This window comes from Salvia hispanica, chromosome 6, assembly GCF_029641045.1.
Source record: "Salvia hispanica isolate PSC_SH4W2 chromosome 6, Shi_PSC_v1, whole genome shotgun sequence".
Lineage (NCBI taxonomy): Eukaryota > Viridiplantae > Streptophyta > Magnoliopsida > Lamiales > Lamiaceae > Salvia > Salvia hispanica.
This window is the reverse complement of record NC_142697.1, coordinates 8986808-9000385: the sequence shown is the minus strand read 5'-3', so window position 1 is coordinate 9000385 and position 13578 is coordinate 8986808. Positions and strand designations below refer to the sequence as shown.

Sequence of the window (13578 nt, the reverse complement as noted above, 5' to 3'; positions counted from 1 at the left end):
TTTGCCTTAAGAATAGAGTACATACTTTCCTTCCATAAGACTAAGTAAGTAATTTTCCGGAAGTTTGGGCTCCATAAGTTCATAGAGTAGATGAAAAGATAAATTTTGGGAATAAGAAAAGAATGAGTTCATAAAATTTGATGTTCATTTATCAAACAAACCAGTATTAATAAGAGATATTAACTCTCCTTCTTCGGGGAAAAAGTAAAGTCATACTAACACCACCTTTTACATTTATAAATATGCGTTTTTCATATGAACTAAAAACTAAGTAAACCCTAAACGTCATGGACATGAAAGCACACAGTCAGTCACTATATTTTTTAAACAAAACTATTAGTAATAAATTACTCCCTCCGTCCCACAAAAGATGTCACACTTATGGGACGACACGAGATTTTAGGAGGTTTTGTTTTGTGTGTTAAATGGAGAGAAAAAATATACTTTTTATATTTATGTGAGAGTGAACTTTTTCTAAAAAGGGAAATGAAAGTGTGACATCTTTTGTGGGACGGAGGGAGTACATAGGTTCACAATATACGTTCTTAACTCATTTATGAATATGCCCCTTTTGTAAATAAAATGAAAAAGGAAAAACATCATGGACATGAAAGCACACTTTATTGAGCTCTAAGTTATGAAATAGGGGATTAAATGACTAACCTCCGACTTAGATCCTTAATTAGAAAAGAGTCTCTAGTTAATTAGAACCATAATCTTACTTAAGCAGCACTCTAAAGTTCAGCTCAACCAACAGCAAACTGGATCACAAAAAAAAGTGACGAACTCAACAGTAACTCCATGAATGTTCTTCACCATTGACAAACTCTATTCACCTAATCATTTCCTTACTTATACACGCACAGGAATCAGACATTCCAAACATCAAAATTTCATCACTAACATCGAAATAGCAAGCAATGTTGCTCGTTGCATCGCTGCCAGCAGCCACAGTGGCCCTCACATTAGGCCTTCTTGTCTCGATAATGCTGCCTCAGCCCGCATCATGCACCACCCGACACTACACATTTAACGTTAGTAATCTAATCGAGCCAACTTCACTTGATGATAATGTTTGTGCTTGTTTTGAGCTGAAGTGTGTGTCCTAATGCTAGATTGTGCAACACAACGTGACACGACTGTGCAAGACGAAGACCATTGTTAGCGTTAATGGGAAATTTCCGGGACCTAGGATAACCGCAAGAGAAGGCGATCGTGTATTAGTTAAGGTGGTCAACAATGTGACTAACAATGTGACCATTCACTGGTAAGAAAGACTGAGACATGATGGTATAGATTTACAAAGGCGGTGGACAAACTTACTTGTTTTATCTGTTTGATGCAGGCATGGAGTACGGCAACTCAAGAGCGGGTGGGCTGATGGGCCGGCTTATGTAACACAATGCCCGATACAGACGGGCCAGAGTTACACGTACAACTTCACCATCACGGGGCAGAGAGGTACTCTGTTCTGGCATGCTCACATCTCATGGCTGAGAGCAACTCTTTATGGACCAATAATCATCCTCCCAAGACGAAACGAGACTTATCCCTTTAAGAAACCACACAAGGAAGTCCCCATCATATTTGGTTAGTTTAAATTTACTTTGATGAAATTTTTCTCAAAGCATTATGTGATATGAACTTTTTTTCATGATTTATCAGGGGAGTGGTGGAACGCGGACCCTGAGGCGGTTATTAATCAGTCTCTTCAGACGGGGGGTGGTCCAAACGTTTCCGATGCATACACCATTAACGGCCTTCCTGGGCCCTTGTACAATTGTTCCTCTAAAGGTAATATCACAAACCATAACTCAAAAACCATTCTTCATGATCCAAGATTCCAAAAGTGGCCTTCAATTTCAGACAAAATTCTCTATTTTTTTCTACATCTCCTTTTCCTCGATTAAACATAGCTGATGCTTAATGTCTCAAAATTTTCAGATACATTCAAGCTGAGGGTGAAGCCGGGGAAAACATACTTGCTTCGTCTGATAAATGCTGCCATGAACGATGAACTATTTTTCAGCATTGCCAACCATATCGTCACCATAGTTGAAGCAGATGCAGTGTATGTCAAACCATTTGCTACTAGCGTGGTGGTCATAACCCCCGGCCAAACCACAAATGTTCTGCTCAAGACGAAGCCTCACTACCCGCACGCCACATTCCTCATGGCTGCAAGCCCGTATTTCACGGGCCAGGGAACTTTTGACAATTCCACTGTTGCCGGTATTCTTGAATATGAAGAACAATTAGATCACTTGCATAACAAGACAAAGACACTCTTCAAGCCTACGTTACCAGCATTAGGTGACACTGGCTTTGTTGCCAATTTCACCCGGAAGCTCAGGAGCTTAAACAACCCAAAATATACGTCAGCAACTGTCCCACAGACGGTGGATAAGCATTTTTTCTTCACTGTGGGACTCGGGTCAAGCCCATGCCCTCAAAACACGACGTGTCAAGGACCCAATGGGACAAAATTTTCTGCTGCAGTCAATAACATTTCTTTTGTTCTTCCTCAGACAGCTATGCTACAAGCCCACTTCTATCAAAACTCTACAGGAGTTTACACCAAAGATTTCCCAATCAATCCACCGAATCCATTCAACTACACAGGAACTCCACCGAACAACACTTTAGTGAGCAATGGAACTCGGGTTGTGGCTCTTCCTTTCAATGCTAGTGTGGAGCTAGTTCTTCAGGATACAAGCATTCTTGGGGCTGAGAGTCATCCTCTTCACCTACACGGTTTCAATTTCTTTATAGTCAGTGAAGGATTTGGGAATTATGATCCAACCAATGACCCTGCAAAGTTTAACCTGGTGGATCCCGTTGAAAGGAATACAGTAGGTGTTCCATCTGGTGGCTGGGTAGCCATTCGATTCCAAGCAGACAATCCAGGTACGTATAGGCAACATATTTCACAAAACAGAAAATTTAAACACCCAATATTTCGATAGTTCTATACTAGAGTTTAATGTCCTTATTAATATGCATGCATAAAATTTTCTGCAGGAGTATGGTTTATGCATTGCCACTTTGAAGTACACACAAGTTGGGGGTTAAGAATGGCTTGGATTGTACAGGACGGACCGCTAGCAACTCAAAAACTGCCACCACCCCCGTCTGATCTTCCCAAGTGTTGATGGACGTGCTGCTTTCAATGTAAACCAGCAGTCTTGAATTTATTTAATTTTGGCTCTCCCCATCTGTATCTTTTCCTTTTTATCTTTTTTACCATTTTTGTGTGAGTTTCGTTCTTTTATATTGTAAATCATTCGGAGCCGGGTGTGATTTTATTGTATCTGTCGAAGCACAAATTTTTCTGAGGGTTATTTTATTTATCAAAATAATACTGTAACTTCATCAATATCTCTTTAAATACGATAAACTCAGTGGCCTAAACAACACACTCATGTATCATCAACAATATATGGGATAGTCTTTTTCCAAACAAGAAGAAATACATACATCCACGAAACAGAGAATCATAAATTACCAGGCAATATTTTAGCTGACACCTAGTCAAGTACGGAGCAGTAAAACTCCAAGTGGGAATGGCAGTCTTTTTAACTGCAATATTTCGACAAGCATTTGTAAGTAAGACATCACATTGAACAGAAGGTGGATTAAGCATTATGGTCTTACATTTCTTTGTATACGGAAGTACACCAGACTACCTGAGAGCCGAAAAGGATAGAAGTTCACAGGCACAACAATAGACAGATTATAATGATGATGATGATGATGATGATGATGATGATGATGATTACAATAGACAGATTAGCCATCTTCCGTTAGGAATGATGGGAATTAATCGTTCACACTTAATATGATCATAAAATACTAAGACAGAACACATGATCAAAGAGAAAAAGTAAAGCTTTATTTATCAAACTAGGCATAACTTAAAAAAACATCAAACATAATTGTTCAAACATTCCCTGTTTATATTACAGCATAAGTGCCGAAAAGTACTGTTCAAACTCCTGATCAATAGTAGGTTTCCTTGTCCCTTCTTGACTATCTGCAACCAAAATAACAAGGAAGGTGTTAGCATTTTCTAAATTAAATGTAAACAAGGTAAAAATCCTTGCAGGAAAATGCTACCTTGATTAACAGACCACCTTCCAGATGAAAGAACAAAATTACAGTCAGTGGCCTCGTTTGAGTAGAGCTGATTATCAACACCCTCGTCCACACATCCCTCTATGACCTCATTTTGGTATTCTGAGAAGCCGCAATCAGCCTGACTTCCACATTCTAGGAGATGAACTCCATAATTTTCAGACAGATCCAGACCATATTCGTGATAGAGACATTTAAGGTCTTCACAGATGGACGGTGACTCAAATTTACCCGATTTTTCTTTTGTCAGCAGCGAACTGTTCACTGAAGAATAGAGACCAATCTGAGAAGACTTGCTGTCTGAAAGAGTAGATGAAGCGCCACTTTTGGCAGATGCATGTGCTATTGGGTACGAAAGATAAGTTTTAGCATCATCATGTGAAGACATGGACATGTCGGTGTCACTAGGAAAGCAATAGCTATTGCTTGCAGAATCTGGTCCGGATTCAACTCCTCGTGCAGAAATGTCACCCCTCACCATCTTCAGATCGATGGTCGAATCAGAAGGAAACTCACTTACAAGCCTATGATCCCAGCAGGCATGCTTCGACAAAGGCATAACTAGCAGTTCGTCTTGAAGTTTCCGTTTCTTGTTCAAGTAATCAATGCTGATATGAAGAAAAAATTGAACACTAAAATCGGTTTCACAAGCAAAAGAAGAAGGAAGGTCCACAATGAAAGTAGTGACTAATTGAGGAGAATAAAGGAAACAGAAGCCAAGAACAGCATAATTTCACACAATCAGTATAGATCTGCATCGAACAAAGGATGTCCAGATCGAATAATCCAATTATGATAGTCATAATTTACAAAGAGCAGAGGATCAATTACAGCCCACAACTATTAAGCATATAACTCTTTCGATATGATGATTAGTAACATCTTTGAGAACTTGCTTAAGGATAGAACATGAACATAATATTTCCAGGAGAAGGAATAAAAAAAAACACTAGTCTCTTTCACTTTACTCTCAGCAGAGTGTGACTAAAGATCCAATCTTTCAAATAAATCACACACAATAACTAATTAACAAATTCCAGAGCTCAGATGTCATTTTCTCCTTCACTAAAACCTAAGTATCATAGTATGTTAATTTCATAGAGCTAGTTTTGTCAGAATATGCAAATTGAAGAAGGATGGAAAATATGAAGAACTCATGAATCAAAACCTGTGAATTTCCTCTGGGGTGATCATATTTGCCTCCATTCTCTGATCTGCGAATTCTTAAGGAAAAGTAGCAAAAAAAGACTTCCTTTTTCTTCCAAAAAACAGAACGTAGTTTTGAGGAATGAATGAATCTGTCAATTTCCGGTTCGGGAAAAAGAAAGCTAGGCCATTTCGCTTTGCTCTGATTGGTCCCCGCGTTTGGTTCATCCGAGATTCAGTTCATTTCTTTCATCATAGCCCACGGCTCCATATTAAAATCACTATTTTGGGATAAATATAAAACACTCTTGTGTCACGCCATTTGAGTTCGACATGCTTTTTAAGAAATATAAAAAAAAATTGGTGAGAAATAATAGTGGAGTATGGTCCATTTTTATATAAAAATATTGGTTTTTTATAATAGAATGAGAGTAAAATGAGTTATTGGAAAATGGGGTCTACCTACCGTATCTAGTAAAAGTAAATTGGGAGTCCTAATAGCATAAGGACTAAAATATAAACAGAGACTCTTAATGGCGGACAGAGGGATTAGTATTACTCCATTCGCCTGCTATTTACAGTCACATTTTAACTCGTAACAAGTTTAAAAAAATTATTTGACTTTGTGAAGAAAAATGAAAAATGAATATGGACCCCACTTTTATACATTAATTTTATAATAGAATGTGATTGTGATGATTTAAGTAATGGTTGGATCCATTTACTTAGAATGAAAAATATAAATGAGACATTAAATCGCGGACATCCTAAAATAGCAAAATGCGACATTATTTCACTGGCAGATGGAGTATATATTAAGTGAAGAAAATAGTAAGAGTAAGAATATATTTTTCTTTATTAATATAAATAAAACTTTTTTTATAAAAAAATAAGACACATTTTATAAAATAAATACTCTCTCCATCCCAGGATAGTTGAGTCGTATTCCTTTTTTAGTTATCCTAAGATAGTTGAGTCATTTCCTTTTTAGAAAAAAAGCGTTATTATTTCTCATACTTTACTATCTCTCTTTATTTCTTTTACTTTATTCTAACTCTTACTTTACTTTCTCTATTTCAATCTTTAACACATCAGTTTGTTAAATCTTGTGCCTAAAAAAAATACCCCAACTACCTTAGAACGGAAGGAGTATAAAATAAAAGTGTAACATCTATCTTTGAATGGAGATAGTATTGTCTAGTGTCTAGTACTAGTACTAGATTTTTCTTCCTCCCAAAAAATAGACTAGTTTTATTATTTTGGGTAGTTCCTTAAAAGTAGGCAAAAGTCTAATTATGAAAAGTTTTTCAACAAATAATAATCTTACACATCATTTATAACGTGGATCTCATAATCTATTAACACTCAATACTTTTTTTTCTTATTTTCTTTTGCTTTTTTTTTCATATTTCTCTTACTTTACCAATTGCATATTAAAATTCGTATCATTTACAAGTTTATTATTATTTTTGGACAGAGTTAGTATAAAATTGAAACAACCTAGTGTCCACTCGTATGGGTAAATTTGTACGGTTTCGATTATTAAATGAAAAAAATTAATATTTCGATATATTCATTAATATCTTGTCAACTTTGTCTAGGTATGTGGGGAAAGTTCGTATGGTTTCAATTGTAAATTGGAATTTTATTATTATTTTGTATATTCATTAATTATCTAAAACGATTATTCAATCACAATTCACAAATACTATATTTTATATGGAAACGATATGATACATTATGCATTTTTAGTATTTTGTTTTGTTTTAGCATATTTTAATTTAATTCTAATATATTAAAAAATATTATTGATATTTTTAATTTTATAAAATTCATAAAAGTCAAAACTCGATTTGTTCATTTTTCTATAACTTCGAATAAAAATTAAAAATGTCACTAATATTTTTAAATATATTATAATCAAACTAAATATATAAAATAAAATAAACAATGCTAAAAGTGCATTCAACGAGGGTGGTACGTGTTCAATACTACATCATTTCTCATATCTTATGGAGTATTCTTTTTTTTTTTTTTTCTCATCACAAATGTAATATGACATCCTTCTACTAAAATACTCATGTATTTCCATTTTTAGTCATCCACAAAAATTAGTCTCTATTTGTTATAGTACTAACATTTTATCTATAATTAGGTTGGGGTCTCATTTTATACTAACAAAACTTATGTTTGGTCGCCAGGATTCTATCTGGGAAAGTAATCTATTTCCTTAAATTTTGAATTCCTGTATTTGTTTCGTTTTTTAATCAAATTGGGAAAGTAATCAGAATCCGAGAACAAAGAAAGTTAGTACAACTTTCCAGGATTCTGAATCCTAACTTTTCTTAGGTATTCTTTTTTCCAGTTTTAGGATTCTTACATATTTAAGCAATATAGTATAGTTTTATTATTATTATTATTAGTATTATTAATTACAATGTTTTAAAAATAATTTAAAATTATAAATCATACCTTTATTTCACTATAATAAATAACTATAATTAAAATTACCCTAATTATAACAATATTTTATAATAATTCATAATAGTAATTAATAATTTAAATATAATTATATAATTTAAATAATAAATAATAATTATTATATTTTATAAATTAATAATTAATCAATAAAGTCATAGTGTAATTTTAATTTATAAAATTTATTCAATTATAATATCCGTAAATATTATATTTATTATTATAATAAATGAATATAATATTCTATGTAACTATAATTATAATTATATTATTATATTTTATGATGGATAATCCATATTTAAACTATCCATCTTAATAATAAATATAATAATATAATAATTATTATTTATAATTAATAATTTATTAAAATTTTTACAATATTATTCTTTTCTATAAATAAAAAAATAATAAGTATATTTTTAATTTGGTGTTTAAATTAAATATAATTAAAATTTTGATATTTTCCAAACACAGAAAAGTAAAGTTACTAGGAATTATATTCCTGGGATTCATTTTCCTAGGAATCATTTTCCTTGTCAACTTTACTTTCCCGCCAACCAAACATGACCTAATAATTTTCTCTCTCTATCTCTCTTTTACTTTATCATTTTTATAATAAAAATCATGTCATCTGCCGTTAAGACCACTTTTAAAGGACAAAGATAGTATTGGATACATATTAATTTGAAAATAAATAAAATCGTTATATCATACATGTAGATTGTTTTGTTTATATCTTAACCTTCATCCATGAAATAATGTCAACATTTGTTTTTTCTATTTTTTTTAAAGTTATCTCACTTTCCACTAACTCATTTACACTTCAATTCTATTATATAAAAGTGGAATCTACATTCCACTAATTTTTTTCACTCACTTTCCTTCATATTTTTAAACCCGTATAGAGTCAAAGTGAGACTTTAATTCGTGGACAGAGGAAATACTATTTTAAAAATAAGTTATTCATATATTGATAAGGTTGAAAATTAATATTAATAAATACTACACCCTTCGTTCCCATAACAGATGCCATACTTTCTTTTTTAGTTTGTCCCACAAAAGATGTAACATTTCCTTTTTGAAAAATGTTCTCTCCCACATTAATATAAATATATTTCATGTGTCCTTTGCTAAGTGATTCATATTCTTTTTTTGGATGTTCATTTATTTTTTAGGTATTCTCTCTTACTTTATTTTCCTTCATTTAACTAACAAAAATCCATTTTCTTAAATCTCGTGCTGAAGAGAAATGTCTCACTTAGTGCGGGACGGAGGGAGTACCATTTTCTCTTTCTACTTAACACACAAGACAAACAATATCTACTAAAATCTGGTATCATTACTCATATGTGACACCTATTATGGGACGAATAAAGTATATAAGTTTAATTTTGTTGAAATAAAATATGAATAGAAAAAAATAAGTAGGGAAGTTGCTGATGTGACTGAAGTGAAATGAATGTAGAGAAACACAACAATTAGTGTGAATCTTTGATCAAAGAAATGTAATTGAACAAGAACTCGAATCCAAGAATTTCTTACTCGATGAACTCAAAAACTTTTACAAGAAACAAAGAGTTCAGTGGTTTGATTTCAAGAACCTACATCCATAGGAGAAGATAGAGCTTTATTGATCTCGGCTACAAAGTTACAAGACTAACAAGCTCAACATCGAGCTCTACACATTACGATGAATCACATCTTCCTCTCTTGAAAACTCGATCGAAATAGGAAGAAAACTCTCTGTGATACAATATGTACATTTACTCTTATTGCATAGACGAAAACTAACTTCTAAAGAATGATCTAAGTCTCTCAATCTAGCCACGAAGTAGTATATATATTTGCTACTCCAACTTCAATCCAGTTATCAACATAACCACTTAATGAACCAACTTGAGCTGAATCATATATAATTACTTTAACCGCCAACTAGAAGTGTTATGGTTTTGGCTTATCAATCGATTCCCAAGTACACAACTCACAAAAGAGTCATTGAGAAACGTGAAGGGGTTTGGCAGCAGAAGTGTGCGTTACAATAAATCAGATAATGAAAGCGATCTATTTAGCAGATTATTTAGACAAAACTTATTCGCGCAATTATCACATGTATCATGCTCATAACTCAAATAAATCATGCTTTAAGTATAATTGAAACCTAAAACATGCTTTTCTACGGATCAACTATTTTACCTTTATGATTCTTGAAAGTGCAGGTTTTTTCGGTTGGGTGTGTAAAATGCAAGGGTGTATCCAACTGATCAGGATGAGATTTCCGACCTAGCTGAGTCGTTGGCACGACAACCGGAACCTGGTATCAAACAAATTTCCTCAACCCACTTCTACTGGTTAGTATAATGGAGGTAAGGGTGGAATCCCACAAGGATGGACACGTTCGGATAACTGTGATGATATTCCTGTTTTTTGTTAGCTACCACGCTTTGGAGTTGGGATTCTACCTAGGCGAGAAATAAAGATGGTACTCTACTGGCTAGTAGGCGGGAAAATAACAGGCATGTGGTTGTGTTCGTGAAAATAGGAAACAAGGTATCTCAGAGACATGTGAAAAGTAGACAGTTACTAAAGAGGAAATTTAGACAACAGGGTATATCTGGTGGCTGGTTGGCTTTCTGACAAGTCTGGAAGGTACAACTGAAAAGTAGGAGACAAAAGCAAAAGTAACTAAAAAGCAAAAGTGGTCCAAGGCAAAAGTTGATTTTGACGTTTTCTTCTTCACCAAGTATTGACTGAAATCATATGAACACAAACTCCATGACTAAACTCAGATTCATAATTTCAAACTCAAGATCCATTGATTAAAATGCTTAACTTAAGATGAACAGCTGAAATTGCAGACTACCTCTACTGACTAACATGCAAGGTGGTGATCACAGCGCAGAACAGGAAACTCATGCACGAAAACTCAAACTGAGACATAACTACAAATTTCGATCAACAACTACAGATCTAGCCTACTCAAAAGAAAATACATGCACGCACTTAAAAATTAAAAGCGATAACTAAATCTAACTTTCCTAGGCAGAATGAAGCAAACTCAAACCAAAGAGACATTCGGAATAGAAATTTCATAACTTAAACGTTTGGATCTTCACCAAGTACTTCAAAAGGCAACAAAGATAAATGTTTGCAACAGATCCAACGAAGAATGCATGTAAAGATTAAACTAGAAAGCAAATAACGATTGTTTTGCCACTCCGGGCGGTGATACTGCTATACTACTACGGCAAACAGGCTGGAACAGTAGAACGATGATTTCTCCGGCAGACTCTTGGACGTCAAGTGACCATAGCTATGGCGAGGAACGAGAGACTGGATAATGCTGAAGGACTGATCTTCTAGAGAGAATTCTACTAAGTGTGTATGAGAACCGAGAGCTTTTCCAAAAATTCTGAACTCTTTCTCTCTCTCCAAGTGGCTTCTTTTATAGGGAGGCTTGCCCTTGCTTTTAGGGTAGACTTCCTTCTCGATTTGACTTTTCTGCCCTTGCTAATGATCATCCCAGCTATCCTTCTTCTCCATCTCGAGCCTTTTCTCTGGCATGCATCCTGGTCAGTATTGCACCCTTCTAGTGCTCTTTTCACTTGCATCGCCTGAATCGTCTCCTACTGGCTTGGATCCCTTAACATGCATACTTAAGCAACTGTTTTGCAGATAATACATGCATTTCACGACATATTGATCAGTAACCAAGGCTTAGAATACAACTTATCAAACTGCTCACACTTACCACGTGCTTGTCCTCAAGCATGAAGACAAACAAAAAGAAATAAGTCGAATTCGAGCCTGGTTACTCCCCTGACCGACTCTACCTAACCTAGACTCAAGACTCTGACGCAAAAAAAAACAGAACGACACAACACATAAACATATAATAAATAACTCAAACACATAGAATAGACTATATTTTCAACCATCCCTCCCCTTGGGATCAGGTGCAATCCAGCCTTAGGCAGTCTTGAACTTCCGCCACCCCCTTTTCCTTCCTAGTCAGTATATCCGCTTGTCAGGATAACCCACTTCTAGGCTAAACACTAGATTCACTCAGCTTCTCATTACTCACAAGGGATGTTAGGACTATTTTCTCTTAATGCTTAACCACAGATGTTTCGGACTCAGATCTCACGCGCAGTTCCTGAAGGTCTTTAAGGCTTGTAACGGGGCTATTGGTTTGTAATGCTTGGGGTGGTGGTTCCTAAGGCTCTAAGGTTCAAAAATTAACTACTTATTTTGATGTGGGAGAACTGTGTGCATTTAGGCTTCTGGCCAGGGCTTCTTCTTCGGCTGGACAATTTCTGACATTGGCTCCCACTGGTCAGTAGCTTCCTTGTGGCTTCGCTACCCTTATTCCTTCTTCATCCCTTCTCTTTTTGTGGTCAAGTATCTGCGTCCATTTTCTTCGATTTTCTTTTCTGTGGCTTCGCCACCCTTATACTTTCTTATATTTTTGGATCTGGAATTTTTTCCAGATCGATTTTCTCCTTTTTTCTTTTCTTCAGATGGTTCTCTTTGTATGTCATCTTGGGTAGTTGCTTCCTTGCCTTATGCCTTGCACACACACAGTCCTAGTGGCTGATGGTTTATTTCGGGGTGTAGATCAGGTTAGAAAATGGGGTTCTAAGGGTAGGATTTTTTTTTTTAACCTTTTTTTTTTGTTGGGTGGTTTCCTACTGCCTTCAGGGTTTGCTACACGCGGTCACCTTGCCCTAGACATCATGTGGTAGCCACTCTTCTTTTTTCTGTGTTTAGTGGAAAGTAGTTCCACTTTGGGCTTCTAACTCACTTTTTAAGAGGGCTTTCGTGTCTGACCTAAGGAATGGGTTTTTTCCTTCATACTTGCATCATCTATACTGACTAGGAGCTACTGTGGGGGATGGTTTCTGTTTTCCAGCATATCTTATCTCCCTCAATTCCCTCCACCGTCAGTTTGAGGCAGTTGAGTTTTAAGCACATTCATAAAAACACATAAATCCTAGACCTAAACAAACCTTAAAAATACTAACATGCACTGACTCAAATAACACATATATACATGTCATACTGGTCATTTGCTCCCCCCTCTCCCTTCACAAGTGTCTGCCCCAGATACGGGCTGTGAAGTGAAAAATGGGAATGACTAGTATGTCAGACACACATTTATAACAAACACATACTATATCTAAAATCTTCTCACACTTAGACTATGCAATAGGCTAAGTGGGAGAGTTTTAGATATATACATAGATTTAACAAAACAAAACAGAATATTACAAAACATGATATATAACATATAAACTCCTCACACTTAGACTACGCAGTAGGCTAAGTGTGAGTTAACATGCATATGACATAACACAAAAAACAACATAAACATAACACATGCACCAAAGTAGCAAACCCTTTACTTCTCGCACTTAGTCTATCAGATAGGCTAAGTGTTATGAATGGGGTTTGCACACATGAATACACATATACATTTACCTAAACAATAAGAGTAATAAAAAAAACTAAAAATTTAAAATTAAAAAGAAAAACTAACTGGTCATTTAGGGGTCGTTCAGACATTCCTCCTGCTCCTCCTTGGCGCAGGGGTCTGTGCAGGTGGTTTCTTAGGTTCCTCTTCAGTGGATTCCGATTGGTTGTCTTCCGTCTCCTCGGATTCATCACCTTCTTCTTTCTCAGGTTCGGTGGGTTCATCATTCTGGCCTCCATGGCCACTTGTTCCAGCTTCTATGCTTTCCTTTCCTCTTGCCAATTCTTTAAGTACACTCTCCATCTGGATCGTCAGCCTTGCCATCTCTGCGCGTGATTGTCTGTTCTCCT

At 35.2% G+C, this 13578-nt stretch overlaps 2 protein-coding genes and 1 long non-coding RNA gene across 3 annotated transcripts; 1 reads left to right on the top strand and 2 right to left on the bottom strand.

Annotated features, from left to right (window-relative positions):
* Nucleotides 1-794: 794 nt before the first annotated feature.
* LOC148923166 (uncharacterized) lies at nt 795-2952 on the bottom strand. Its single transcript, XR_016132724.1, has 3 exons — nt 2826-2952; nt 1324-2747; nt 795-1188 (listed from the first exon to the last, which is right to left on the bottom strand). It is a non-coding gene; the product is annotated as an uncharacterized LOC148923166 (long non-coding RNA).
* Nucleotides 894-3397, top strand: LOC148923165 (laccase-17-like). The gene is made up of 6 exons (XM_089060929.1): nt 894-1034; nt 1116-1267; nt 1346-1590; nt 1666-1794; nt 1945-2907; nt 3022-3397. The coding sequence occupies exons 1-6, from the start codon at nt 921-923 to the stop codon at nt 3150-3152; spliced, it is 1734 nt and encodes a 577-aa protein (XP_088917055.1). The 5' UTR covers nt 894-920; the 3' UTR covers nt 3153-3397.
* A 475-nt stretch (nt 3398-3872) lies between these two features.
* On the bottom strand, nt 3873-5541 carry LOC148923164 (protein FAR-RED ELONGATED HYPOCOTYL 1-like). Its single transcript, XM_089060930.1, has 3 exons — nt 5303-5541; nt 4117-4742; nt 3873-4033 (listed from the first exon to the last, which is right to left on the bottom strand). The coding sequence occupies exons 1-3, from the start codon at nt 5338-5340 to the stop codon at nt 3960-3962; spliced, it is 738 nt and encodes a 245-aa protein (XP_088917056.1). The 5' UTR covers nt 5341-5541; the 3' UTR covers nt 3873-3959.
* Nucleotides 5542-13578: the final 8037 nt, after the last annotated feature.

Coding starts and splice junctions, on each gene's coding strand:
- LOC148923165 (XM_089060929.1), top strand. CDS start 921: ATGTTGCTCGTTGCATCGCTGCCAGCAGCCACAGTGGCCCTCACATTA. Junction 1,035..1,115: donor CCCGACACTACACATTTAAC/GTTAGTAATCTA, acceptor TCCTAATGCTAG/ATTGTGCAACACAACGTGAC. Junction 2,908..3,021: donor ATTCCAAGCAGACAATCCAG/GTACGTATAGGC, acceptor AATTTTCTGCAG/GAGTATGGTTTATGCATTGC.
- LOC148923164 (XM_089060930.1), bottom strand. CDS start 5,340: ATGGAGGCAAATATGATCACCCCAGAGGAAATTCACAG. Junction 4,743..5,302: donor ACCCCAGAGGAAATTCACAG/GTTTTGATTCAT, acceptor TCTTCATATCAG/CATTGATTACTTGAACAAGA. Junction 4,034..4,116: donor AAGGTGGTCTGTTAATCAAG/GTAGCATTTTCC, acceptor TTTTGGTTGCAG/ATAGTCAAGAAGGGACAAGG.